Consider the following 27994-nt stretch of genomic DNA (forward strand, 5'->3'; position numbering starts at 1 on the left):
ACATAGTTCGTAGCAATTGAATTGAATTAAAAAAGGCAAAGTCCCTAAATTTGGTCCAGTCAGTATTAGAAGTCCTTAAACTTTGGTTCAGTCAGCAATTAAATATGACAAAGTCTCTAAACTTTGCTGACTCATTACAATAACCACCACAATTGATGAGTCATTGGTGGTTGAGGGATCAAAATCAGACTTTTAAAAGTATAGGGACCAACATCAAACTTTTGGCAAAGTTTAAGGACCGTATTTTGTGTTTACTCTTTTAATAACTGTGACCGCCCTGACCGGGGGTCACAAGGGATCCATAGAATTGCTCTCTCTCTCAAAATAGTCAGATATCCATTGAAGCGCACTCAACGTTCTCCATTGAAGCGCAGTTGGCGTTCTCCATTGAATCTAGCTCTTGTATCCCCCATTGAAGCAACTTCTGAGGTAAGTGGTTTGTTTTTGTTATCATCATATCAAATATCCCTAAAATTATGAGATCGATAATTGAATCAAATATCCCTATAATTATGAATCAAATATCCCTATAATTATGAATCAAATTGTATTGCACAACACTTTAATGTTAGGATAGCGATGAAATCAGAGCTCTTTTCCCTCCTGCCCTGCCTCTTGCCAATAATCGAAACTTTTTAGGGTTTCTAATTGGCCTCCTTTTTGTTCTGTTAGGAGTTTCTCAGAATTTGTATAGTATTCTCCTTTTGTTGTTGGAAACAAGATTTTGTTATCAGATTTATGTGTTTGTTAACTACTGTAATAGTTAGCATGTGTGAATCAATGTATGTGAGTATTATCCGTTGTTGAAACATTGGATGATCAAATCGCGTGTTTGGATGAATTTGAATTTGTTTGCCATGCTTTTGATCTTTTGTGTTGTTTGGTTTCCCTTTATGCCATTGTTGCGATAGATGTCACTCCAAGAAAATTTAGCAAGGTTTCGGAAACAGCAAGAGAAGTGTCAGTCAACTCTTTCGAGTATTGCTTCTGAAAAACAAGCTTCAACCAAGTCCTCCAATTCATCAAAGCATAACTCTAGTGTACAAAAATCAACTTTGCCAACTGCATCACCATCTATAAATGCAAGGCCTCCTGTCAAATTCTCAAATGATACCGAGAGGCTTCAGATCATTAATAGCATAAGAAAGGCTCCTGCTGGAGCTCAAATTAAGCGTGTCATTGATCTGCTTCTAGAGGTACGCGCTGTGTTGTGTTGCACTTGTACATGTCAAAATTATACAATGAGTTATGGCTAATTGCCAAGAGAATTATGTTAATTAATAGATGACAGTGTTTTGTTAACATTGAATGTGCTTAAGCAAAGACCAGAACATAAGTGGTGGAATAATCTTGTATTACATGTTGGCTGGATATTCTGTATAATGTCTTTGGGTTGATTGCAGCGGAGGGAAGCCTTAACTCCTGAGCAAATCAATCAAGTATGCCATGTCGATGTTTATGCAAATAAGACTGTTTTTGAAAGTTTGAAGAATAACCCAAAAGTGAGCTATGATGGGCAGTGTTTCTCTTACAAGGTAGGCCTTAATGGTTTATTTTTATTTATCACCTCATTGGGTTTGATAGTGAAACCATTTATTCTCCTACCAATTAAATTGTTTGATTTCCTTTATCTTTACAGTCAAAGCATGAAGTTAAGAACAAGGACCAATTGCTTGTCTTGATACGGAGATATCCAGAAGGCATGCCAATCATTGATTTAAAGGATTCTTATATAAATGTGATGGAGGACTTGCAGGTAACTAAGTTTTCTTCTCAATCTTTTCTTCCTAGCCTATCTTGAGTATCATTGTAATAGCAGTTTCAACGTGCCAGTGGATTCTTATATATATATTCTCTATGTGATATACACATATAGAATGTTAACTAGAAAATTGGCAAAATTTTCTGATAGTTGTTTCATAGGAATTGAACCCCCTTATTCACATTTAATTGAGGTCAATTACCCTATATTATATATGATGCATGTAATGGTTTCCACATGATTTATGACAATGATTCCACCCAAAATTGGCACTTCTAATTTTTTAGTAGTTAGTTAGTTTCTAGTCTAATTATGTATATTTTTATTATTTCTCATTTATTGGTATTGGGCTTTATGCATGTGTTTCTACCATTGTAGTTTCTTTTCTTTTATAAGGAAAGGGAGTTAATAAAATTAAATAATGAAACGTGCTGCCAAGGAAATGTAAAGGAATGAAATTGTAACTCTGTGCTGGTATTGATTGAGGTAATGAATTAAGACACACTCCCTGCTCAACCTTTCCATCTCTATGATCTCCCACCAATTCAAAAAGTTCCTTAATATTGTGAGAAGAGTTAGGAATATGAGGAATCTTAGAATGATGTTCTTGATGTTGAGGAAGAGGACACTGGACAATGATTAGGAGAATGATGATGACTAATTGAGTATGATGATGATGGTGTGGAAAATGACGGGGAGACTTGTTTTTGTGAGTAATTGGCCAGTTGATTGCTGATCATTGGATTTGTATGATGTTAACTCCACACAGCTAAGGACATGATTCAGGTGGTGGTGGTTATGGTTTTCTACCTTTTTAGTGCTTTTACTTGCATGTTTTTCCTCTCTTAATCTCTCCTTAGCCATTTTTATAAAACTTTCATAAATTTCATATTTTATGTCCTCTTGTTGGGTTTTCTCTTAATATCTCCTTAGCCCTTTTTGTAAAACTTTGTTATGTTACCTTTTGAAGATTCATATAAGTTGACCCCAAATCATTTTGGGAACTTATAATTTTTTATTGAAAGGGTGAGTGATGTTCTTTGTCCTAAATAGTATTTGGACCAGTGTTTGAAAAAGCGGCACTGAGTCACAGGGCAATAGGGGGTAAGTGCTTTTTTTGGCCTGGGCGAGGCGTTTTCAATAAGGCGCACCTAAAGCAAATATCTGCCAATTTTTTTAAGTGTTTATATAGTGCGCCTCACTTCAAAGAGGCACACTTAGGCGCTGCATAACCCTTATCGCTTCAGCGCGCCTTTAACTTTTTTATACATTGATTTGGACCCTTTCGCCTCAGCCTCCAATCTGATAAGGTACTCGGTCCAAAGTTCATCCCTTGACCCAACAAACAAAAATGAGCCTTTGCATAATTCGATTCCTCATTACCCTGCTCTTGGAAATAACTTCTCTAGAGGCAGTGGGTAATTTAGTGTAGCTCATCCCTCTATCTGTAAGCCCAAGCTGTAGGAAGTTAGGAGCCCTATCACCTTTGGTAATCACATGCCTTTTGAAATACTGATTGGTAGAAAGTTGGCAAGGACTAATTTGCCTCAGTGAATAAGTTAGGGGGCAATTTGGTACCTGTATACGTTAATGAGGTTATCTTGCACTTGAATCAACTTAAGGGGGCAATGTATCACTTTCCTGTTATGTTTACTGGTCATATCTCATGTGTCATGTCAACCAAAGTTAGCATTCTGGTAGTTTTGTTTTGAATCATTTTCCTTTATATTTGAAAGCATCATCCTGAGTTCCTGTTGTCGAAAGCATCATCCTGAGTTCCTGTTGTTGAAGCATCTTTCTCCATGAATGCAAAATATGATTCCATTTGTTGAAGCTGAGTTCATGGTGGATTTTAGTCAATAGTGATTCTTAGCTTAAAGGATTGCTAAGGATGGATCATATATTTTAGTTTAAAAAGCAGAATTCCAACGTTGTTTTACTGTTAGTCTGTCATTGATTTCAAAATTTTGAACCTTATTTTACTGCTGTAAAAACTTGCTGATAGTGTATTTTCTCCATAGGCCTTGAAGGCCGATCGAAAAGTTTGGTTGCTCTCAAACTTTGATTCCCAGGAAGATATAGTATATCCAAATGATCCCCGAGTTCCTATTAAGGTAGATGATGATCTGAAACAACTCTTCCGGAGCATTGAATTGCCACGCGATTTTCTTGATGTTGAGAAAGAACTTCAGAAAACTGGAATCAAGCCTCTTACAAACACTGCCCAGAGAAGGGCTGCGGCACAGATTCAAGGCGTTTCCTCCAAAGGTAAACCTAAGAAGAAGAAGCACGAAATTAGCAAAAGGACCAAGCTCACGAATGCTCATCTTCCAGAGTTGTTTCAGAACCTCGCAACACAGTAACATTATTTGTTGATTGTTGGTGAGGTCACCAATTGCCTAGCCGAGATCTCCCCATAATTACTCTTCTTTCCTAGCCTGGATACTCTTTATCTTTTTTCTTGTGGAAGACCTGCATTATTGCATTTACAGGCTGCTGCACTTTTTATGTGGATAAAATGTAATTATCGAATATTGTACTCTATATCCCGAGAATATTGAGTATTTATCCTATCTCTTTGTTGTGTAACTCACGGGATATATATTCCAATGTCAATTGTTCATGCTTTGCTTGAGCATTTAATTCTATTGCTTGCTTTCTTTTGTACCAAAAGTAAAATTTCTCTCTAGAGCACGCTTACCTTGTGAATTACTCCGCAATTAAATAGAACTTGACAAGCTGTTGTTTGACCAATGGTTTATGGCAAATTTTTATGCCAGTAAAAAGGAAAATTTACTGCACTTTGTAAGATAAACATATGTGAAAACAGAGGTGTTTAATGCCAACAAATAACCACATGAAATTTAAGGCCAGAACTACCCAGTAAACAAGTCCATGCTTCAGCATTTAAAGCTCATGGAAGCAACATCTTTTAACAAACAAGTGACAAGACAATTGGGACTAAAATTCTTGTGCAGCAGTTGGGAATATCATAGTGAGCTGACCTTTAATGAAATTCAGCTGATCATCTTTGAAAATGGCTGTAGCAATAACTCTGCCTCTTGTGCCGTCTACTTGCCGTCGTCGAAATCTGTCGTCGTCTTTTCAGTCTTGCAGCTCAATGCTGTCAATCCGTCCGTTTAACCATCCGCCTGTTCATTCTACACAGTTTGTAGTGTTTTCAGTTCTTTCCTCTCCATCACAAGGTAACACTATATAACCTTCTAAATAGCCAAACTAGTTTAATTTTTCATACTGAATTCTTAATTTGTTGTTTACAAGCATATTACTTAAGATTTGCTGATATATTATGTCATGAGTACAGTGGACCAGTCTGCTAAGTTTGTGGAAAAGTCTAGAAGAGGAAACTTGGTTCCATTATCGCAGTGCATTTTCTCTGATCAGTTGACACCCGTGCTTGCATATCGATGTTTAGTAAACGAAAATGATCATGAAGCACCCAGCTTCTTGTTTGAGTCTGTGGAGCCAGGGTTACATGCTGTTGTAAGTATCAATGATCATCATTATTTGCTAGCATTACGCTTTCTTGAATTTATGCAAGAAAACTTACAATCTTGATGTCAATTACTTGTAGGGAAGGTATAGTATCGTTGGGGCTAATCCAGCAATGGAAGTTATAGCCAAGGAGAATTTTGTTACCGTGATTAATCATCGTGATGGGTGGAGGAGAGAGGAGTTTTTGGAAGATCCGTTGTCAATTCCTCGTAGAATTACAGAGAAATGGACTCCTCAGTGCATTGATGAGCTTCCTCAAGTGTTTTGTGGTATGATAATATTGGCTCAGAGGGGGTGATCCTTTGCTTTACTGGTCAAGGGCCCCATCGAATACCAGTTTCATGCCTTATCTATTATAGCATTCACGCGACTAATGTTCACGTGTTTTAGTACTTGTCTGGTTGACATTGAGTTGTAGCTTTAACCAAATATCTTTTCAATGTTTTTTAGAATTTGATTAGTGAATGGAATGAGAAATGTAAGAAAAATCCTGATGATGTTTTTTTTGGTGCATCAGGTGGATGGGTTGGATATTTTTCTCATGATACGGTGCGTTATGCAGAGAAAAGCCTCGCATTTTCAAGTGCCCCAGCAGATGACAGTGATCTCCCTGATGTACATCTAGGTCTGTATGATGATGTGCTTGTGTTTGATCATATTGAAAAGGTATCCTTTTTTTTTTACCTTCTGTTGCTACCATAATTCCTGAATATTACATTAATCTTTCAGAGTAGTAATTTCTTTTTAAAGTGTTATCATGGTGCATACTGCAATTCATTTCTCTATTTATCAAATAACTCCCACTTGTCATAATATTTTGCCAATAATGTGAATTCAGAAAATTCACGCCATTCACTGGGTTCAATTGGATCGATTTTCATCAGTAGATGAGGCATTGGACAATGGAATGGAATGCTTGGATTCCTTGTTGTCTAAGGTTCATGATATAAACAAGTGAGCAGCCTCTCTCTTTCATTTTGTGTGTTACTCTTCTTGAAATAACCTCATCAGGTCTTTGTTGTGTTCTTTGATCAGTCCAAGGCTATCTTCTGGCTCGATAGAACTAAATGCTCAGAGGCAACATCACAAGTTAGAGGTTTCGCGTCTAACAACTGAAGCATATAAGACAGCAATAAAAAAGGCCAAGGAGCATATTTTAGATGGTGACATACACCAAGTTGTTCTAAGTCAGCGGTTTATAAGGAGAACTTTCTCGGATCCATTTGAAGTTTATAGGGCATTGAGTATTGTGGATCCAAGTTCTTTTATGGCTTATATACAAGTAAGCTTACTCAGAAACTATTCTCTTCAACTTCAGTTACAATCAGTGGCAGTCAATTTCGAAGCTTTTGATTAGTAAAATACAATTCAGGCCAGTGATAGCATAAGAGAAAAACTGTAGAGAATCATTTTAAATCTGTAATTTTTTTTTTTTTCACTACAATAACACTTCATGTAGCTCTCATCTTCATGATTCAACAGATTAGAGGGTGTATACTTGTTGCTTCAAGCCCTCACATTTTCAACTATGTTGATAAAAAGGTAAAACTGTTACAGTAGTGTATATTTAGCTTCTGGAATAACCTTATTTTCTCATATCACTGATGGCCTGATATATATTTATTTTTCTGCAGGGAAAGTTTACTAATTCAACTCTTTCTACCATTGAGAGAAAATCTGAGATATTTAAGGAGAATATTCTGTTAGGAAGGCCGCTTATCAATGGCAATAAACATCATGTAGAGAACACCAGGCTTGCTGACTTGGGAAACAACAGTTGCAAAAAGGTTTATCTTTTATATTCTATGGCTTACTCTACTTCATAAAATGAAAATTCAACAAAATAAGGCCTATGTTATGCTGGTTCTACCGCCACAGGCAGCTAATACTTCTGCCTGCCTAAAACTTAGAAATTTCACTACTGATGACAGCTTGATTTTTGAGCAAGTGTAGTCTTCAAATAATTGAACCATTGGTCTTAGGCATTAAAGGGAAGATGTCTCTTCAACTAAGATTTTTGAAGTTCTGTTGCATGACCTTTATATTGGGTTTTCTCTTATGTAGGCTACTGATGTGTATTCGACTTGCTGGGATGCTCTCCGGGGTGCCTTGCCTTCAGATGCTTTCATTGGAGAACCAAAGGTTGATTTCTTTTTTTGCAAATATTCTGCAAATCTTTGAACGGCCTTTAGGAATGTTCAATGCTTACCATACCATTTCTGCATTCTTTTGACATGAACCAATTTGGTAAATACAGATTGAAGCAGTTAAACTGATAGATAAGCTCGAACAGAAAAGGCGAGGGCCATATGGTGGAAGTTTTGGCTGCATTTCATTCTCTAAGGACATGGACATCACCCTAGCTTCAAAAACCATCGCGTTTCCGACTGGTAAAGCCTCTGAAAATTTGTATCATTCCAAAAATTTGCAGAAACGACGAGAATGGGTTGCTCATCTCCAAGTCGGAGCTGACATCATGGGAGACAGCGATCCTGCAGACAAGCAGAGACAATGTGAGCAAGAAGCTGCAGCACTCTCTCGAGCCATTGATCTTGCTGAGTCATCATTTCTTCAGTAAGACTAGAAGTTGTCTACCTGTGTTATTATTGTATCACATAGATAGCTTCTTAACTTCTTTTACTAACTAGGATATGATTCATATATTTGTGCTGCTGTAACATCAAGAAGTATTCATTGTATTATACTTGTATGATAAAGATAAACATTTGAAAGCAACATCTGATTATTTTGATAGTGATCTTTAACTAAAGTTTTCTTGTGAATGTTGTGAACCTGTTACTGCTGTTTCTTTAATTGGTTTGGTGCAACAACACTTGATTCTTGTCTCCTTTAAAAAAATAGCTAAAACAATGTCTATCACATTTGTATGACAAAGATTAACATTTGAAAGCAACATTTGATTATTTGATAGTGATCTTTAACTAAAGTTTTCTTGTGAATAATGTGAGCCTGTTACTGTTTCTTTAATTAGTTTGGTGCAACAATACTTGATTTTTGTCTCCTTTAAAAAAAGAGCTAAAACAATGTCTATCACTAGCATTAATCATTGATTATAACTTTATAAGCTAATCAGTAATCTCTAACAAAGCCATATACAACGTAAAATGAAAATCCCATAATGTTTTATACGGGTATTTTCCTTTAGCCTTTTTTTCCCAACTTTTATAACTATTTATATGGACCGCGTTTGCATGTCCTTAAATATAATTAATGTCTAATATTTCATTTCCACACGCTTAAAACATGACTCGGGAAACACTAAATTTATGATTAGCGAATAACAACCTCAATAAGTCGAGAAATAATTAGTCGCTTTTCCAGAATGCCCCTTTCAAAGTTCCCAAACAACCCCAAAACTAAATACTCTCAATTCACACTCACGTTACGTATATATTTAGGCCATCCAAAATATTTTCAATACAGTGTGTTGTTGTTCTTTTTCTTCTCCATTATTGCAGAATTGCAGCAATGTCTACTACCAAAGTCTACGTTGTGTAAGTTTCTCTCCTCAAAAATCTTTCTACTGCATAATTTCTTCTTCATTTTCATGAAATTTTTGTCATCGATTTCAATTCCAATTTCTCAAATTCCTCAGGTTTTACTCTGTATTTGGGCATGTCGAAACTATGGCTAGAGAAGTACACAGAGGAGCTAGCTCAGTTGAAGATGTTGAAGCTTCATTATGGCTGGTATTTTCTTTTCTAATTTCCCTTTTAATTTCTTCCCATTTCAATAATTATATCTTATCTGTAAATTTGACCTTTGATTTTGTGGGAATTTTAAAATTTTAGCATTTAATTTGGGAACCCTAGACCTAACCATATTTTCCCCCTTTTAGTTGGTTATTTTATCAACTATCAAGTATAAATTAATTCTGCAATTTTTATTTCCCTTGGTTGTATGTTGTACATTTAGCTCAATTTCATTCATTGCACTTCATGCTAGTGTAGTTAGCTCAATTCTGTCCGGATGATAGTTATGATCTTTGTAATACTTCCGCGTTTCGTGATTAATCAATTAGCCCCACTTGGGTTTTTGGTTGAAATGAATAGAACTCTCATCTATTGCATTATTAGTGTTTTCCCTGTGTTAGTTGATTAAGACATGTATGTCTGGTTGAGAAGAACTGAATTACAAACCCTACATATTCATTATTTTCCCAGAATTGCCTACCTGTAGTTTGTATCTACGAAATTTCCGATTTTTGGGTGATTGGGATTGTACAACATCAATTATTCTCAACCAACATCAGCTAACTGTAATGTTGTTGATTAGTACAAGTATTTCCTTTCATTCCAAATTAAGTAATATTAATGGTTGAAAGCCTTGAAACTTTAAACTGATAAGTAATAATGCATCAATATTTTAATGTGCTGATCATATGGATATGGAAGATAAGTTGAACTTGTATTGTGGGTTAAAGGCTTAGGGAGAACTAATAACCCAGCAATTTTTGCAATGTAATGAACTAAAATTTCAAAAAGACTTGCGTGGACTTGGTCCACAATAATTTATTATTGTGGACCCGAGGTCTATACACACGCAACTGACATTATATTGAATATAGTGACCATTATTTTTAACATAGTAACCTTATTTTTAACATAGTAACCTTTATTAAAACTACTACAACGTTTAATAATATTGTGAACTTGAAATACGACGCTATTACCCTAATTTTAGCATAGTGGCCTTTATTATTCATATTGATCGGTATATAAAATATTTCATTACAAAAATAACCACTTAGGCCTATATATTACCAAAATGATTTTTATTTCAACATAGTGACCTTTTTTAAAATTATAGTGACCCTTTTTTTGTTAATAAAACAACCATACTTTCTCTAATATTAGTGGTCCACAATAAATTAGTGTGAACCAGGTCCATTTAAGAAATTTGGCATATTGATGGCTTTCAGCAACATCTTGTATATTTGAATTTTGTTTTGTAGTTGATGCATAGGTTTGTCTGCATAGTGTTTTATTAATTTTAATTTTACTTTTTCTGAACAATCAATTGATCATTATGTAACGTATGTATCAAATTATAGGTTGACTTGAACAATGACTCTATATTTGGATAGATATAGCTATGAATGTTTGATTTTCTTGTCCTAGCTGGGGTGGGAGGATCTTTGGAGGTTATTGGGCAATGTTGATGTCATATCCATTACTAATTAGTTAGTAGCTGTTTGAATAGGTGCCCGAGACACTTCCCCAAAGGATATTGGAAAAGATGAAGGCTCCTCCAAGACCAAGTGATGTTACAGAAATCAAACCAGAAAACCTAGTGGATGCAGATGGGTTTCTTTTTGGATTTCCCTCTCGATTCGGAATGATGCCTTCTCAATTTCTGGCCTTTTTTGATTCCACACATGACTTATGGAAATCTCAATCACTTGCGGGTAAACCTGCTGGCATCTTTTGGAGTACTGGATTCTATGGTGGAGGCCAGGAAAACTCTGCGTAAGTTCCCTATAAACACTATTGTAGCCTTGGGGCATGAGAAAACAATGCATACTTTTGTATGTTAATTTTAACTTTAACATGCTGTTGCCAAAAAAAAAAAAACCTTTAACATGAATGATATAGTTGCTATTTTATGATAACTTAGTGGATTGACATATTTGGCTTAAGATGCATAATCTCAATTTGTCAGTCTATTTACTGTGTGAAATTAAAGAGCTATAAAGGCTGCTGACTTGCATTGTTTGAGTTGAGACTTTGGTGGATTATGGAACTTTTTGTATAATGTGCATTTTCCTCTAGAAGAGTAATGCACATCATTACCTTATTGATCTGGTTTGATTATCCTTCTTTGTTAATAACTGCAGCAGACTGGGTTGATTATCCTTCTTTGAGCTAAGTTCTGTTTGGACTATTCCTCTTACAATCTGCTTATACTTTCTTTTGCACTATGATAAATAAGGCATGTATTTCCCATTATTTGGTTTGCAAAATTTTCTCCAAAAATGATGCAAATGTGCTCTACAGAGCTTCAAAATAAAAGCTCCAATAACAAGATTGAGAATTTCTGTCCAATTCACCTTTATTTCATATAAGCTCACAGCTTGTCCAGTATTAACATTAAAATCATCTATAAAATTACCATAATAAGAGCCACATTTCACGTCTTCTATTAGCTACCTGGTATTTTTTTTATCCTCATCTGCTGATGTGTTCATATGATCTGTATGATCGCTAAATGTGCACTTCAATTTGGACCAAATAGAGAAACACCTTGATTTAACCAATCTAGGACTCATATTTGCACCCAAACTTGTCCTGATTTTCTTCTACAAGTCTAAGCTATATCCTTGGTCTTTTGTCCAAAGTATAACAGATTAACAGTTGTGTACTCTACTCTTTTTATAATGTCTAGAACGAAGTTGTCATTTTTTTTTTTCTAAAATAGAATTCAGTAATGGTTTCTAATTGACTTTGCAAAAACATCCTCATCAATGTTATATGATGAGGGGTTTGTAAGAATGACCTTGCTATTCTTTGTTTGTCTTGTGCCTCCACTATCAAGTCGCGTGCCTAGCTTCCAAAGAATGAATCTTTGAATACGGTAGAGGAGCGAAAGTGTAAAGCTATAAGGTGTGAGCTTTGCTCACACACACTGACTTATAGAGAAATTATTAAAAAGGTCTTTTAATTAAATTCTGCCTTTGATAATCTGTTCTTGATGGGAGGAGTATTAGTGAATGCCGTAATTATAGTCTGAGGCATGATAGCTAGTTCTTGCTTTGCTAATTATTGGTTACCTTCTTTGCTATAATCCTAGGAAAGAAATCAGGATAGTATGTATACATCCACAACTTTCCTATTTCTGTGTATTTTGATTTGTGTCTAATTTAACAAATTGTGTAATGTCTTCTTGCTTGTAAAAGTTCGCTATTTTTTAAAAATCTATCATTATACAAGAGCATAAGTATTAATTTGCTTGATAGGAGGCATTGACTTGTGGAATTTTGATGTAATTGTAGCTTAATGTGAAATTCCTGTTAGATTAACTAGAATTTTGTGAATTTGTTGCTTGTTCTAACAGATTCACAGCCGTGACTCAACTGTCTCATCATGGCATGCTATATGTTCCTCTGGGATACACCTTTGGGAAGGGCATGTTTGAAATGGAAGAGGTGAAGGGAGGCTCTTCATATGGTGCAGGAACATTTGCAGGAGACGGATCTCGTCAACCATCGGAGCTGGAACTTCAGCAAGCATTTTATCAAGGTAAGTATCTTGCCGAGGTTGCAAAGAAGCTCAAAAGTTAAACCCCTGTTTGTGCAACATGCTCATCAATCATCGTAAACGTATATAACACCATAACATACCAAGTGTAAAATTGGAATTTTTTTCCAAATCTGTATTCTGTTGAATTATATTTCTTGAAAATAAAGAATCAAATCTTCATTCTGATGCAGTATTAAAAAAACACTCTTTATTATTCTATTCTAAGGGCAATGTTGTTTACATCATCTTTTGTCCAATGTGACGGGTAGAAACTCTTGTCCACTCTCCTATGATAAAATGAGACAATCTCAAGTACTACGTATATTCCAAAACTACATTTGAATTGTCTAGGGATAATGTCCTTAGATATAATCCAAGTATTGATCTAAATTGAATATTGGAAGGCAATTGATCACTCTCCATAAGTACGTATAAGTGTATTTTACGCTTATGATAGTACGAAATTACAAGCAGTGATCAGAAATTAGAAGCTTTTTTTATTACGAGTAATTGCTTTGTTTGATTGCTTCCTAACTTGACCTATGAGAAGTCCAAGAGAAGTAATGATAGATGAGAGGTCACCATGAATGTTTCTCTGGACTGATAGATGGATAATATGATTTGCTTGGATATAATCGTTTAGTAAATTAGAAAAAGAATAATTGGTGATGAAAATATTTGTTAAGATTACATATAACTAGCTGTCAACAGCACATCAAGACTGAATAATGTGGATCACCTAGACAAGATAAGATGATTTTAATAGGTTATGTAGTTGTGTTGCAGAATTAGGTTGTTTTTGTCAACTAAAACTTGAATTTGTCACAAGTTCACAACTCTATCTTGGCTTCACAAAGAGCAAGAAGCCCATAGCTCAGGTGAAGCTAGGCTTCGGTTCCTGTGGGAGTTTCCCGGGTTCGAGGCTCATTACCCCCCCCCCCCCCCTTGTGGGTAATACGGTAATACACCCTTGATATTCCTGTGATAGGAAATTAAGGTGGGACCCACCCCTTACCCCTAAAAAAAAAGTCCAGCCCTAGCGGCCCACACACCTAGTGGACCAGGCCCGTGCTGAATCAATTATGTGCATTAAACCATAGAAATTCAAATAAAAAAATATACATCCAATACATATGATTATACATAAGTCACTCGTAAAATCTACCCTCTATTTTTAAATGTTCGTATCTTAATCAAACTCATAAATTATTTTATCTTAAAATCTAATTATATACGGCATCTTAAATCAATCAAAATTCTATGGGATAAAATTACGATATGATATGCTTATGTGACATTCTACATGCATTATATATATGGATCGCATTGATTCTCCCCTTCAACCCAAAGCATTGGTTTCTATTATTCTCCCCGGTAAAAACGAATCCCTAAACAAAAGCCAAAAAACGACGTCGTATGTAATCACGTGACCGGCACAACACACCAAAACCTCTCCTCCTTTCAATAACACCTTCATCAATCTTTCCAACCAAAAAGAAAAACCCCTAAAACAACTCTCTCTCTCTTCTTTCTCTCTCCTCAATCATCTGAAACTAACCTCGAACAAATCAATCAATGGATACCATATTGAGAGCTTTAGGGTCGGGCCCAAACCCGGAAGACTACATGGGCCTAGAATTCTGGGCTGAGCCAGAACGGGTCGGGTGGCTCAACAAACAAGGCGAGTACATCAAAACCTGGAGACGCCGTTGGTTCGTCCTCAAACAAGGGAAGCTCTTGTGGTTCAAAGAATCAACCGTCACCCGCACCTCTGTTCCACGCGGCGTTATCGAAGTGGGCCGTTGCCTGACCGTGAAAGGTGCCGAGGATACGCTAAATAAACCCTTTTCGTTTGAGATCGCAACCTCGGACGGTTGTACGATGTACTTCATTGCAGATTCTGATAAAGAGAAGGAAGAATGGATTAATTCAATTGGTCGATGTATAGTTCAGCACTCTAGATCTGTCACTGATTCCGAGGTCGTTGACTATGATTCTCGTCGTTAATTTTCTTTCATTATTTGTAAAGTTTTTTTTTTTTTTTTTTTTTTTAATTACTCTTACTTTAATAATAATGATATTTTTATTATTGAGTATGTCTTTGGATTGATTGATTGTGGTTTAATTTTGCTTTTTGTTTCTTCTTTATTGATTGAATTTTGGTGTTGAATTAGGGAATTGACAAGTTTGTTAGGGTTTTGGTTTTTGTGTTGGTAATTTGTGCTAGTTTTCAGTTGATCACTAACATGAGGTCAAATCGGCACCAGGACTATTATCTAACCTGTGGCACCGGGACTATTATTTACTCGTAATAGGTTAATACTACCTCCGTTTCATATTATTTGTAACGATTAGACATTTTTCTCTCTATTTTGTTTCAATCGTTTCATAATCAAAACTATGGTAGATTTTTGATTAATAGACTAATAGTATAATTTATAATCTAAATTAGTAACTGACAGAGTAAAAATCACTGTCACACACCACCATGGGAGGAAAGATTTTCTATATTATCTACTTGAGGGGAGTATATGTATTCATGTGTTTGATTACTAAATACTTTGTATATATATTTACATTTGTCATTAGCTGTAATATTAGATAGAAAATCAACCATACTACATCAAAACTATGGTAGATTTTTGGAGAGAGTAAGCTAACTCATTTTGACCTTGTATTCACATTTTGCCCTTACAATTTCCATAAAATTTTGGGATGCAGTGACATTTCGACACCTTCACATATGACCCTTGTTTGTTTAAGTCTTGGGGAGAGACCGTATTGCTCAAAGGAGTTGACACCATTGTGATATCGTCTGTCTCATTCGAAGCTATGTCTTTGTTTGTAGTATTTGTATGATTTAGCAAAATAGACGAAAAGAGCCAAATCTACGGCACTTATACCAGCAAGCAACCAATAGTAGTAATCAAGGTGTGAGCGATTCAAGTTATCAGTAATCCAACCCTTTCTCCCACCTATTTTGGTTGCTTTGGTGACGAACGATACAATGAGGCTACACAAAAAGTATCCTAAACCTTGTATACTTGAAGTGATAGCCAGTCCAACGCTGTGCAATTCATTAGGGACCTGGTCATAGAAAAATTCTTGAAGGCCAACCAAGGCAAATAAAACTGTGAATCCGAACAACACATATTGCGGAAGCAACCACCAAACACTCATTGGTATGGTTGCTGTTGGCGAATCAAGCAGTCCATGTCGCGAAGCAAGCTCTAGCCTTTTTCTCTCTACTATCGCGCTAACTCCCATTGTAAGAATGGTTATGGACAACCCGATTCCAATTCTTTGAAGCATTGTTATTCCATTAGGTTTTCCGGTTAGTCTTCTGACTACTGGCACGAACACATAGTCATAAATAGGTACTGAGATAAGCATAGTGATGTTCATGAGACCCTGTAAGGATGCTGATGGTACCTGTAACTTGGATCCAATCATTCTATCCATTGTATCGCCTTGTTTGATGAAAAAAGTCCCACTCTGAGCATACACAATGGCTAGCACAAAACTCATTGCCCATATGGGAAATAGCCTAAGGACTGCCTTCGCCTCTTCTACTTCCTCTTCGCTGCAACCTCCATCCACATCATCTTCACGTACAATTAAGGCTTTATCGAGGCATCTCAGCTGTCTACGAGTGGGTCGTTGCTCAGGAAAAGGATGATCAAGATTTCGGTTTCTTGCTGCTTTTGCATATACCCTTCCAATCCTTCTGAATGGATTTTTGGTTTCAACTTTTAGAGGAAACCGATAAGTCATAGTTCCCAGCAAGAACAAGCCCGTGCCAAAGACCATGATAATGCAAGGGATTCCGAATCCTAGGCCCTAACTGAGATTGTCCTCGACATAGCTCAATATTACTAGACCTAGCAAAGCACCAATAGAAACACCAAAGTTCCACCAGTTAAAGAAAGAGCTTTTGGCTTCGCTCTCTTGAGGATCGTTTCCATCAAACTGATCTGCTCCGAAAGCCTGTATACAAGGATTCTGCCCGCCTCTGCCAAGAGCAAACAGATACAGGGCAGCAAAGAACATTATTTTCTGCAACAATTCATGATTGCCGCCACCCTTCATAAGGGTAGGTAGCGCCGTTGACAAAGTTATCAAGCCAAGCCCCTGGTAAGCCATCCCAATTGAAATGAACATAAAAACATACAAGTACATAATTAGCAACTTTATGTGCATTTGTATCATAGTACAAACTTGACAATAAAACATCAAACCACCCTGCCCTCGATTACATCTAGGACTATGTATAATATATGAATTGAAGTGATACTTACTATGATATAAATGATGGAAGAAACAACAATGGTTAAGTATCTGCCCATACAAGTATCAGCAACTATAGCACCCGCGATAGGAAGGATAAAACCAACCCCTTTCCAAGCATTGATATTCGTAGCTGCCATTGCCGTAGACTCTCCTAACTTATCCGTCAAAAAAACCATCAAGTTTCCTGAGATTCCAGAAAAAGCAACACTCTCCGCTACCTCTGACCCTTTAAACAATAAAAATCACGCTTATTAAGTTACACATATATTCAAAAACAAGAAAAAGGCTGGTTAAAATTAAACTACATACAGATGAGAAACCAGGCTGATATCCAACTTCCATGCCTTGATCTTACAGCAGGACGATGCCTATAGTTGACGTAGCCAGGCACGGTGTTTACCGTGCTGTATCGTTGTTGTTCTTCCATTAGAATTATAAGTGCAAGTTTATGAGTATAGGAAGAACACTGTTATTGTGAATTAAACACAACTATAACAATAATGTTGTTAAGATGTGATCAGAATTGTAAATGTAGGTGATTATTTCTTGTGCACAATTTTCATAAGGACAAACCGTTAGTTACGGAGAATGGAAAAACATGCACAAAGAGATTTATGAAGTTGTCAACTTCACTTTAATAATTCACTTCCACTCATATAACATTTCTCGCTTGCTATATTTAGGAAGTGCTTGCTACTTGTGATCAATACTAGGTTTATGAGCCTTACAATTTTACAAGAAATCAGGGTTTAAAATCGGTATATTTTTTCTCTTGTTCTTGTTTTCACATAAATAAAACCTAATAAAACCTCCTATACGGCTATACCACAAAGGTTTTATTATTCTCATAATTGTGCATTTGTGCTAATAATGAAAAAGAAAAAAAAAAAAAAACTCTATTGACATTTGTCTCTTAAAATCACCTAAAGATAAATTCAATAATAATTTGTTAGGAGTTTTTCTGCGAATAATTATCCTTGAAAAAAATTGCCAAAATGTTTACCATGGTCCCTAATACCCTCCGGAAGTTCAATTGGGTGGGTGAAACCATCCAATTTGCCTTAAAACAACGAATTTACCGGTTTACAACTTGCACCAATTTCATTAAGTCAAGCCTACCACGAACATTTATGACAACATTTAATGATCACATATGGTTCCAAACGGCATTATATGATCCCGAGATTTATCCCCTAAAATCTCAAGGATTTTAGACACCAAGCCCCGAAGACTCCAAAATATATCTCAAAAACCGTGGATAATTAGCTTTTAATTTTGGAATTTTTTGACTTTTTTCGCCAGAAAATAAAAATTGCCGAAATTTTAACCATGGTCCCTAATACCCTTCGGGATTCCAATTGGGTTGGTAGAACCATCCAACTTGCCTTTAAATGGCGAAATTACCGGTTTACAACTTGCACCAATTTCATTAACTTAAGCGTATAACGACATTTATGACAACAAATAAAGATCATATATGGTTTCAAACGACATTATATGACCTCGAAATATATTTCATAAAATTTTAAAACTTTTCGAAACCAGGCTCCGAAACCTCCAAAATTTCTCAAAAAGCGTAAATATTAGACTTTAATTTTAGAAAATTTTAACTTTTTTTTGCCCGGAAATAAAAATTGTCGAAATTTTTACCATGGTCCCTAATATCCTTTGGGAGTCCAATTGGTTGGGTGGAACCATCCAATTTGCCTTTAAACGACCAATTTACCGGTTTAATACTTGCACCGATTTCATTAAATCAAGCCTACCACGAACATTTATGACAACATATAATGATCATATATGGTTCCAAACTGCATTATATAACCCCCAAGATGTATTCCTTAAATTTTAAAGGCTTTTAGACACCGGGCCCCAAACCTCCAAAATTTTATCAAAAAACGTGGATATTAGCCTTCAATTTTGGATTTTTTTGACTTTTTATCGCCCGAAAATAAAAATTGTTGAAATGTTTACCATGGTCCCTAATACCCTCCGGGAGTCCAATTGGCTGGGTGGAACCATCCAATTTGCCTTTAAGCGACCAATTTATCAGCTTACAACTTGCACCGATTTCATTAACTCAAGCCTACCACGAACATTTATGACAACATATAATGATCATATATGGTTCCAAACGACTTTATATGACCCCGAGATCTATTCCCTAAAATCTCAAGGTTTTTCGACACCGTGCCCCGAAACCTCCAAAATTTCTCAAAAAGCGTGGATATAAGCCTTCAATTTTGGAATTTTGTGACTTTTTTCACTCGAAAATAAAAATTACCGAAATTTTTACCATGGTCCCTAATACCTTCCGGTAGTCCAATTGGGTGGGTATATCTATCTAATTTGCCTTTAATCGACCAATTTACTGATTTACAACCTGCACTGTTTTTTATTAAATCAAGCCTACTACGAACATTTATGACAACATATAATCATCATAAATGGTTCCAAACGACATTATATGAACCCGAGATGTATCCCCTAAAATTTCAAAACTTTTCGATACCGGGTCTCGAAACCTCATATATTTCTCAAAAAACGTGGATCTTAGCCTTTAATTTTGGAATTTTTTGACTTTATTTTATCGCCCGAAAATAAAAAATGCCGAAATGTTTACGATGGTCCCTAATATCCTCCGGGAGTCCAATTGGGTGGGTGAATCCATCCAATTTGCCTTTAAACGGCAAATTTACCGATTTACAACTTGCACTGATTTTATTAACTCAAGCCTAACACGAACACTTATGACAACAAATAATTATCACATATGGTTCCAAACGACATTATATGACCCCAAGATATATTCCCCAGATCTTCAAGACTTTTAGACATCGGGCCCTAAACACTAAAAAATTTCTCAAAAAAGTGGATATTAGTGTTCAATTTTTAAATTTTTTTTCACCCGGAAATAAAAATTGCCAAATTGCTTATCATGGTCTCTAATATCCTCCGGGAGTCCAATAGGGTGGGTGGAACCATCCAATTTGTCTCTAAAAGGCCAATTTACCGATTTATAACTTGCACCGATTTCATTAACTCAAGCCTACCACGAACATTTATGACAACATATAATGATTATATATGATTCCAAACTGCATTATATAACCCCCAAGATGTATTCCTTAAATTTTAAAGGCTTTTAGACACCGGGCCCCAAACCTCCAAAATTTTATCAAAAAACGTGGATATTAGCCTTCAATTTTGGATTTTTTTGACTTTTTATCGCCCGAAAATAAAAATTGTTGAAATGTTTACCATGGTCCCTAATACCCTCCGGGAGTCCAATTGGCTGGGTGGAACCATCCAATTTGCCTTTAAACGACCAATTTATCAGCTTACAACTTGCACCGATTTCATTAACTCAAGCCTACCACGAACATTTATGACAACATATAATGATCATAAATGGTTCCAAACGACATTATATGACCTCAAGATCTATCCTCTAAAATTTCAAGGCTTTTCGACACCGGGTATCGAAACCTCCAAAATTTCTCAAAAAACGTGGATCTTAGCCTTTAATTTTGGAGTTTTTTGACTTTTTATCGCCCGAAAATAAAAATTGACGAAATGTTTACCATGGTCCCTAATATCCTCCGGGAGTCTAATTGGGTGGGTGAAACCATCCAATTCGCCTTTAAACGACCAATTTACCAGTTTACAACTTGCACCGATGTCATTAACTCAAGCCTACCACGAACAACTATGACAACATATAATGATCATATATGGTTCCAAACGGCATTATATATATATGTCCCGCAGATGTATTCCCTAAATCTTAAGACTTTGCGACACCGGGCCCGAAACCTCTAAAATTTCTTGAAAAGCGTGGATATTAGCCTTTAATTTTGGATTTTTTTGACTTTTTTTGCCCGGTATAAAAATTGACGAAATATTTATCATGGCCCCTAATATTCTCTGGGAGTCCAATTGGGTGGGTGGACCCATTAATTTGCCTTTTAACGACCAATTTACTGGTTTACAACGGCTAATTTAATGAACTTGCACCGAACCCGACTTGAACCGAAATTGACCTAAACTCGTTTTAACCCGTCGAAACCCAAATTTAACTCGACTTGTTACTAACCTGACCTGATTTCAACCCGACCCGAAATTAACCCAACCTGTTACAAACATGACCCGAAATCAACCCGACTTGTTATTGACCTGACCCAAATTAAGCCCGACTTGTTATTGACCCGTCCTGAATTTTATTAGACTTATTACTTAACCGATCCAAAATTTCAACTCGATCTGTTACTAACTTGACTCAAAATTAACATGACTTATTATTAACCCGACCTAAATTCAACCCAAATTATTCCTAACCCGATTTCAAATCACCTTAAATGCAATTTAGACCACCTTATTATTGTTGATCAAAGCATTTTGTCTAGGGAGACCAAGTCGTTCTAGGCCAGCAAAAGAAAGGAGCATCATCCTGAAATTTAAGAGTGAAATATAGTATATATTTGTTGTATGGTCAAAGGATATAATTATCTTCCTAAATTATAGACTATAGTTCCCTAGTATATTGCCATATATATTATAGTTAAAGGAAATAATTAGCTTGATAAAAATGATAATTATCTATTTATAGTTAGTTGAACCCGAACATGACCTGACTTGGAAATGACCCGACCTGATTGTAACCTGCAAATTATTGACTTGAACATAACCCGACTTGAATCCGAGAATGACGCTACTTGGAAATGACCCAACCTGATTATAACCCGCAAATTATTGACTTGAACCGAACCCGACTTGAACCCGAGAATGACCCAACTTGAAAATGACCCAACCTGATAATAATCCGCAAATTATTGACTTGAACCGAACCCGACTCAAACCCGAGAATGACCCAACTTGATTCTAACCCTCAAATTATTGACTTGAACCGAACCCGACTCGAACGCGAGAATTACCCTAACCCGTTTTAACCCATGAAAACCCGAATTAAACCTGACATATTGTTCACCCGACCTGAATGTAACCCGACCTGTTATTAACCCTACCCAAACCCAATAAGAAGTATGACCCGTCGTGACCCAACTCAAGCATGACCCAACCCAAACCCGACCCGCATAGGTTATGGAATTAATTCGAATTGTCCAAATTGACAGCTCTACTATTTCATATTTTCATATGACTAGATACCCTAACACTTTGTATTTGTTTTAACAATTTATACTTATAAATGGACCCTCTAAATGTGAAGTAACCAATGATATATATATTCCTCAATAAAAAGTAAACAATGATATATAGCTTAACCGTTTCATATGATCAAGTTCCCCATTTTGCTTGCTTTATTTAGTTAGGTAAATGTTTTTATCTTTCATTATCTTTGAAAATAGTTTCACAAATGTTACACACACAATAATTTTTTCTCTTCACTTTTCCACCCTTATTATAAAATTATATAGCGAGTAAAAAGGAAGTCACTTGGATAAAAATTCTTATCAACTAGATTCATGTTCAAAGTTGAATAATTCATTAGAAAATACAGTTAAAAAAAAAAAAAAAAAAAAAAAAAAAAACAGAAGAAGCTAAAATTAGTGTTTTTAAAATAAATATAAAAACCACCTAAAAATTAGTGGAGTTCAACTAAGGAACAAAATTGTGGTATTCAAGTGGGGAGCAAAATAAACCAGTGCCTTACTTTAAGATTTGTGGTAGATAGTAGATTTAGCAAAATTCGTGAAACATGTTTCCCAAGAAATTTATTTTGCAAGTAGTATATAACAAAGTACTAGATTCAACTTCATAATTGAAGCTGTACCTTTGTTAGTTTTCAAGTAACGATAAATTACTAACTCCCAGAAATCTCTAGCCAGAAAAAAAAGCTGTTTTTACTGAGCTGTACAGTAGCAAGCAACCTCTCCTTCAAGGCTTCAACCCTCTATACTTTCTCTACACCAGTTTGAATTGCATAATGAAAGTGATGGGATCGCAAACTGCTTATTCTGCCAAGATGTTTGGAGCCGATTCTTGTCGCATCGTAAATGAGCAAAGAACATCCGTATTGTTGCCAAAGACTGTAAAACTTGCAAGGAAATTTGCAGCAAATGACAGTATTAGAATGATGCAACATTGTGTCAATCTTCCTCAACTAAGCTTATCTCCAACTAGGAAAGTGTTTCACTGTCACTCATTGTTACAGTCAGAGGTTAGTTCTTCTCTCTAATTCAATATTACTGTTTTCCTTCTTCTAGTACCTTATTCTAGTACACTAGGGATGTGTACTTTTTTTCATTTTATGAAAGAAAAGCACAGCATTTTTGAGAGATGAACTTAATCCAAGTATCTTATAACTTCGGCTTTGTAGGTTGGAGCAGGAGCTGAAACAACAGAGCTCTACAAGTCGGTTTGTGTGAAATTTCAGGTGGAGAAAGAGTGCCAATTTGGCGATCAAATTCTTATAGTAGGCGATGACCCAATTCTGGGGTCATGGAACCCATCAGAGGCCATACCATTCAACTGGTCAGAAGGCCACATCTGGAGTCTGTTTTTGGTAAGAGTCTATAGGAATTGGATATACATATGCAAATAAGCAACCAAAAAATTGCGATTGATTTTCCTTTTCTCCTCCCGTGTTTGTTAGGAATTGCCGGTTGGGAAGCCTATCCAGTACAAAGTCTTGCATAAGAATAGCATGGGTGAAATCATGTGGCAACCTGGTCCAGACAGGAGTTTCCAGGCATGGGAGACCAAGAATGTTATAACTGTGACAGAAGAATGGGATAATGCAGAAGCGCACAATATAAGTGAAGAGCAACAAGCTACCGAAGAAAATGAAGAACTTATGCTTAACACATTGGAGGAACCATCTATTCCAGATTCAGACAAAATGGCCCCGACAAAAGAAGTGGCAGTGGGAAAAGGTTTTGAAAGACAGGCAAAGGCAGATTTAAATTCAGCTGAACTAGGAGACGAAGGGAATTTGGTTCCTCTCGATGAAGGTCCGGTCCTTGTGCCAGGCTTGACTCAGCTAGTATCATCTTCTAAAGAAGAAAATGCTTAGAAAAACTAAAAGTTAGTTCTCACCGAGAATAAACTTGGTGCTGATGCACCTGGAAACAAGAATAAAGCATATTGCAGATGTACCATTTTGATTAAGAAGTATGAATACTGGTAGCAATAAAATTTCCCTTTGTTATGAGGAAACAAGCCATTAATTGATAACGTTTACAAATTACAATGTCACAGTGTGCAGATTGATCCTAGAATCCTAACTGCAAATATTCTCCAAATTTCAACAACTAACATTTCTCCAAACTAATTTTTAGCATTCCTCTCGTCAAGTGGGTGACAATAGAAACCTTAACAGTGCTAAAAACACTCCTCCAAAAGCATAAAGCGCTTTAGACAACAGCGAGAAAATGTCAGAAAATCAATAATGTCAGTATTTTATCATAGCAGACGCCATTAGCTTTAACAGAATCATTTACTATCCCAAAATTGAGGGAGAAACTAATAAAGCAAGTAACAGTACAATGTATACATCAATGTAACAGAGAAGCAATGCTTTATCCTCGTTATAAGAAAAAGAGGGAAAATCATGCTGGTCCTAGAAAGCTTACACAAGTTAAAATTCCTATTTTCTCTGAGATCTATGGTAATCTTCATCACGTCTGGCTCGGCGCTGATCACCAGCATCCCTGTCTCTATGACGTTGAGGGGAAGAATCCCTAGTATAGGATGACCGTTTCTCCCTATCCCTATCTCTATCCCTGTCTTTCTCATTTTGCGAATCCCTCACAGAAGGTTGTGTATCACTCCTCCTTGACCATTTTTCTCCCCTTCTGTCATAATCATCTCTAGATTTTGATTCAGATTCATACCTCGATCTTTCAAGTGGTCGCTTGTCTCGATCATCCTTGTATTCTGATCGCTTGCCCCTGTCTCTTGTGTCAAAACCATCTTCAACTTTCTTGTCAGCAATTTCCTTTCCTCCAGAACTTCTTCCGCCATAAACATCAGGTTTTTTCCGCTCTGTACCATAACTAGGTGGAGCATCCCGTGATCTTTTATTATCCTTTGAACGATTGTCATTCACCCACTTTGACTTCTTATCCTCCTCAGGACCCCATCCAGTGTCTGCAGCTCTCTATGGAAATTTGTGCAATTAAAATAAATAAATTCCAGTTGCCAGTAAAGCTAAGAAGATATAAGTATGCAGCAAATTAATTGACAGTTGAAACTGGATAAGGACACATGGGGAATGAAGGGAGAAGACCACCTACAGCAATAGTCTAAACTCTAAAGTTGATGAAATCCTCTACAGTATATGGTATGCATCTTTTTTCTACATTCAAAATGATGAACTATGCCCTGAACTTCCAGGTGATGAAAGTCCTCTACTTACTCTTCAGTCTCCTATTCCACTCCTTTAGGCATATCCAATAATAGTACACCACCGCTAGAAGGCATCTAGAATTCTCTTTGATGAATCCACCCCCTACTTCAATTTCACCAAGAGATCCATTGGAATTAGCAACCTTTCCAATTTCCCTTTGATGGTGAAAAATAGGTTTGTCAAGCTCAAGGGATATGTTTAAATGGTAAGAAAGGTGTTCACTTTACCAAAATTTAACTAAATTCACAAGTCAAAATATTTAAAAAGGCAAAGACCCACCGGTTAACAGAAAGCCCCAAATAAACAATAAGCTACAGAGTAAAAACAGTAGGATTCATCAGTGCAACTTCTGAGATGTTCCAGGAAGTTTTCTTCAACAAACAGAGGAAATCAGGAAACACATGAAGTCTAAAATTGTATGATATATTATAAAGACAAACAGTGTGTTTGGATTGAAGGAGGTGGAGGGAAAAGAGGGGAAGAGAAATGAAGGGAGGGAGTATCTTTCATTTGGATAACAACTTATGGATGAAGGGAACTGGAGGGGAGAGAAATGGAGGGATTAAATGCTAAGAAAATGATCCCTCCAACATTGGAGAGATTTGGAAGGAAAACTCATCCTTCTTCCTCCCCCTTCCCTCACCTTCACCTCCCTCCCCTTCTTTTCCTTCCCTTAATATTACCCAAACACACTTTAAATGATGAGTTCATTAACGGAATTACAGAAGGATGTCTCCAATGGTGCATAAGGGTTCCTGTTCTATCTACAAAGCCAGCCAGTAAAATCATGCAATATTTCAAAGAAAAAGACAAACAGCCAGATTGAAGATAAAACTACAAACATACTTGCTCATCGTGAGAAAATTTGCATGAATCTCCATACGTACAATCACCCTTTTGGAAGGCACGACAAACACCCCGTTCTCTCCTAGGGTAGGATGATTTGTCATTTTCCCACTTTGACTTTTTATCTTCTTCGTGACCCCATCCAGTGTCTGCAGCTCTCTACAGATAAAGGTGCAATTAGATAAAAAAAGAGAGATTATGCAACAGATGAATCAATTGCTAATAATTAAAAAGGGACACATGGGATGTTAGGAACCAAAAGACCACCAACAACATAGTCTAATATGATTGAGTTTACTCCTACTCAATCACTTAAAGCATTAATGTTTCTGAAACCATCTATTTGATAGATAACCTATTCTCTAACTTCTAAACAATAACTTGGTGAATTGATATAAACTCTGTCTATACCCTGATCTTCCATTAACACAGCTTTCACTAAGTAAATTTCTTCTCTTTATACTTTAATCTCCCATCCTACCTCTTTAGGCTTTATTCATTAGTCACTCACTATTAGTAGTAAGTTCACGACCACCAGAAGGCCTCTAGAATAATCTTTGACGGGTCCCCACCCTCAATTAATTCAATTTTACCAATAGATCCATATGCATTGGTGAACCTTCCAATTTCCTTTTAGTGGTTCCGGTGGCAATAAGATTGTTGAATTTCAAGGATACAGATAAAATTTTGGAAAATGGTTTAATTAACCAAAATTTAAGCTAATCCTACTAGTGTAAAGCTTACAAGAAGCACAGGTTCACCTGTTAAAAGAAAGCCCCAAATAAACAGCAAGCTATGCAGTAGGACTATCTCCCAAACACACACATGCTAGTGATCCTACGAATGCGCAATATAACAATGAAATCAAAGCTTATTGCAGCAGCTCAGCAAGTTGTCAATGAATTTCACAGGCACAAATAACCAGACAGATAAATGATCAATCTGTTTACAGCATAACCAACAGAAATGAACTTATAAAACTTGGTAAACAATCATACTTGCTCGTCGTGAGAGAACTTGCACGCATCACCATATTTACACTCGCCTTTCTGGAAAGCACGACAAACTCCTCGTTCTTCCCTCTTCTGCCTCTCCGTCTCCTCATCCTCCTCTTCTTTTTTCTTATACTTAGCAACATGATCAACCCTAATAGTTCTGCCACCAATTTGAGCACCATTCAAATTATCTGCAGACCAAAACAACAAAATTAAACACTTGAACTCATTCAAACCTTACATTCAGCTCACTCGAATTCGAAACACGATAATAACAATAGAGAAAATCTCACCTACAGCTAGAGTTGTACTTCTTTGATCCTCATATGCAACAAATGCAAAACCTTTCGATTTTCCAGTGGCTTTATCTCGTACAAGATTAACATCTACAATTTCTCCATATCTTCACAAAATCCAATCGGAAAAAAAAAAAAAAAATCAAAATTAATAAAATAAAAAAATAGCAATACAAATCGATTAATCAAACAAAAATGTAAAATTAATTAAAAATTCAAATAAAAAATGAAATAAAAATCGTACTGAGCAAAAACGGCGAGAAGATCGCCTTCGGTGAGATCGTAAGGAATGCCGCCGACGAAAACGTAAGCAGAATCTTTGTACTTGGCGTGCCATGAAGCTTCATCTGAAATCCCTAAATCAGCTTCTTTAGCATTTATACTTTGAATTCTCTTCACTAATGTTAATGGATTCATCTTGCAATTGATTCTCAGAGCTGAAAATTGCAAGAGAAGTGAAGAGTAATCGGAGTTGAGAAATTCTAGGGTTTTTCAATTTGGGGGAATTTTAAAACCCCAAATCCCGCGATGAAATGTTAATATTTCGTCTCTTTATAAGTTTATATTCCGTACTCCGTAACACCATATGACGATGTGTACTGTAAATCTATAACGCTAGGAGTATCAAATTTGATGTCAAGTCGAGTCGAGTTGAATTTCAC

At 36.2% G+C, this 27994-nt stretch overlaps 6 protein-coding genes and 2 pseudogenes across 6 annotated transcripts; 5 read left to right on the top strand and 3 right to left on the bottom strand.

The window, feature by feature from the left end:
* Positions 1-283: 283 nt before the first annotated feature.
* Positions 284-4410, top strand: LOC145624639 (uncharacterized). The gene is made up of 5 exons (XM_081677719.1): positions 284-429; positions 912-1196; positions 1404-1535; positions 1640-1756; positions 3784-4410. Exons 2-5 carry the CDS (start codon positions 912-914, stop codon positions 4123-4125), a joined length of 876 nt encoding a protein of 291 aa, XP_081533845.1. The 5' UTR covers positions 284-429; the 3' UTR covers positions 4126-4410.
* Positions 4411-4711: 301 nt separating this feature from the next.
* On the top strand, positions 4712-8016 carry LOC145620761 (anthranilate synthase alpha subunit 2, chloroplastic-like). Its single transcript, XM_081675470.1, has 10 exons — positions 4712-4968; positions 5088-5266; positions 5358-5547; positions 5796-5944; positions 6117-6232; positions 6314-6560; positions 6761-6820; positions 6913-7065; positions 7343-7420; positions 7536-8016. Exons 1-10 carry the CDS (start codon positions 4800-4802, stop codon positions 7854-7856), a joined length of 1662 nt encoding a protein of 553 aa, XP_081531596.1. The 5' UTR covers positions 4712-4799; the 3' UTR covers positions 7857-8016.
* A 625-nt stretch (positions 8017-8641) lies between these two features.
* LOC145620771 (putative NAD(P)H dehydrogenase (quinone) FQR1-like 3) lies at positions 8642-12745 on the top strand. The gene is made up of 4 exons (XM_081675481.1): positions 8642-8793; positions 8895-8988; positions 10502-10767; positions 12353-12745. The coding sequence occupies exons 1-4, from the start codon at positions 8768-8770 to the stop codon at positions 12576-12578; spliced, it is 612 nt and encodes a 203-aa protein (XP_081531607.1). The 5' UTR covers positions 8642-8767; the 3' UTR covers positions 12579-12745.
* Positions 12746-14112: 1367 nt separating this feature from the next.
* Positions 14113-14544, top strand: LOC145625544 (pleckstrin homology domain-containing protein 1-like). The gene has a single exon (XM_081678554.1). The coding sequence runs from the start codon at positions 14113-14115 to the stop codon at positions 14542-14544; it is 432 nt and encodes a 143-aa protein (XP_081534680.1).
* An 813-nt stretch (positions 14545-15357) lies between these two features.
* LOC145625545 (protein NRT1/ PTR FAMILY 5.10 pseudogene) lies at positions 15358-16311 on the bottom strand (annotated as a pseudogene).
* A 66-nt stretch (positions 16312-16377) lies between these two features.
* LOC145625546 (protein NRT1/ PTR FAMILY 5.10 pseudogene) lies at positions 16378-17254 on the bottom strand (annotated as a pseudogene).
* A 5275-nt stretch (positions 17255-22529) lies between these two features.
* Positions 22530-24046, top strand: LOC145624642 (uncharacterized). The gene is made up of 3 exons (XM_081677721.1): positions 22530-23005; positions 23165-23350; positions 23441-24046. Exons 1-3 carry the CDS (start codon positions 22772-22774, stop codon positions 23858-23860), a joined length of 840 nt encoding a protein of 279 aa, XP_081533847.1. The 5' UTR covers positions 22530-22771; the 3' UTR covers positions 23861-24046.
* Positions 24047-24219: 173 nt separating this feature from the next.
* Positions 24220-27971, bottom strand: LOC145624641 (uncharacterized). Its single transcript, XM_081677720.1, has 5 exons — positions 27577-27971; positions 27330-27439; positions 27040-27227; positions 26042-26200; positions 24220-24946 (listed from the first exon to the last, which is right to left on the bottom strand). The coding sequence occupies exons 1-5, from the start codon at positions 27747-27749 to the stop codon at positions 24434-24436; spliced, it is 1143 nt and encodes a 380-aa protein (XP_081533846.1). The 5' UTR covers positions 27750-27971; the 3' UTR covers positions 24220-24433.
* Positions 27972-27994: the final 23 nt, after the last annotated feature.

Source organism: Chenopodium album, chromosome 3 (genome assembly GCF_948465745.1).
Source record: "Chenopodium album chromosome 3, dcCheAlbu1.1, whole genome shotgun sequence".
In the NCBI taxonomy this organism is placed as follows: domain Eukaryota; kingdom Viridiplantae; phylum Streptophyta; class Magnoliopsida; order Caryophyllales; family Amaranthaceae; genus Chenopodium; species Chenopodium album.

Excerpts from the sequence above, each read along its gene's own strand:
- LOC145624641 (XM_081677720.1), bottom strand. The coding sequence starts at position 27,749 with ATGAATCCATTAACATTAGTGAAGAGAATTCAAAGTATAAATGCTAAA. Across the intron at positions 27,440-27,576 it reads CTTCTCGCCGTTTTTGCTCA|ATATGGAGAAATTGTAGATG; the intron begins GTACGATTTTTA and ends GATTTTGTGAAG. Across the intron at positions 26,201-27,039 it reads AGTTCTCTCACGACGAGCAA|AGAGCTGCAGACACTGGATG; the intron begins GTATGATTGTTT and ends CTTTATCTGTAG.
- LOC145620761 (XM_081675470.1), top strand. The coding sequence starts at position 4,800 with ATGGCTGTAGCAATAACTCTGCCTCTTGTGCCGTCTACTTGCCGTCGT. Across the intron at positions 4,969-5,087 it reads TCTTTCCTCTCCATCACAAG|TGGACCAGTCTGCTAAGTTT; the intron begins GTAACACTATAT and ends TCATGAGTACAG. Across the intron at positions 6,561-6,760 it reads CTTTTATGGCTTATATACAA|ATTAGAGGGTGTATACTTGT; the intron begins GTAAGCTTACTC and ends ATGATTCAACAG.
- LOC145624639 (XM_081677719.1), top strand. The coding sequence starts at position 912 with ATGTCACTCCAAGAAAATTTAGCAAGGTTTCGGAAACAGCAAGAGAAG. Across the intron at positions 1,197-1,403 it reads TCATTGATCTGCTTCTAGAG|CGGAGGGAAGCCTTAACTCC; the intron begins GTACGCGCTGTG and ends GGTTGATTGCAG. Across the intron at positions 1,536-1,639 it reads GGCAGTGTTTCTCTTACAAG|TCAAAGCATGAAGTTAAGAA; the intron begins GTAGGCCTTAAT and ends TTATCTTTACAG.
- LOC145620771 (XM_081675481.1), top strand. The coding sequence starts at position 8,768 with ATGTCTACTACCAAAGTCTACGTTGT. Across the intron at positions 8,794-8,894 it reads ACTACCAAAGTCTACGTTGT|GTTTTACTCTGTATTTGGGC; the intron begins GTAAGTTTCTCT and ends CAAATTCCTCAG. Across the intron at positions 8,989-10,501 it reads TTGAAGCTTCATTATGGCTG|GTGCCCGAGACACTTCCCCA; the intron begins GTATTTTCTTTT and ends CTGTTTGAATAG.
- LOC145624642 (XM_081677721.1), top strand. The coding sequence starts at position 22,772 with ATGAAAGTGATGGGATCGCAAACTGCTTATTCTGCCAAGATGTTTGGA. Across the intron at positions 23,006-23,164 it reads ACTCATTGTTACAGTCAGAG|GTTGGAGCAGGAGCTGAAAC; the intron begins GTTAGTTCTTCT and ends TCGGCTTTGTAG. Across the intron at positions 23,351-23,440 it reads ACATCTGGAGTCTGTTTTTG|GAATTGCCGGTTGGGAAGCC; the intron begins GTAAGAGTCTAT and ends CGTGTTTGTTAG.
- LOC145625544 (XM_081678554.1), top strand. The coding sequence starts at position 14,113 with ATGGATACCATATTGAGAGCTTTAGGGTCGGGCCCAAACCCGGAAGAC.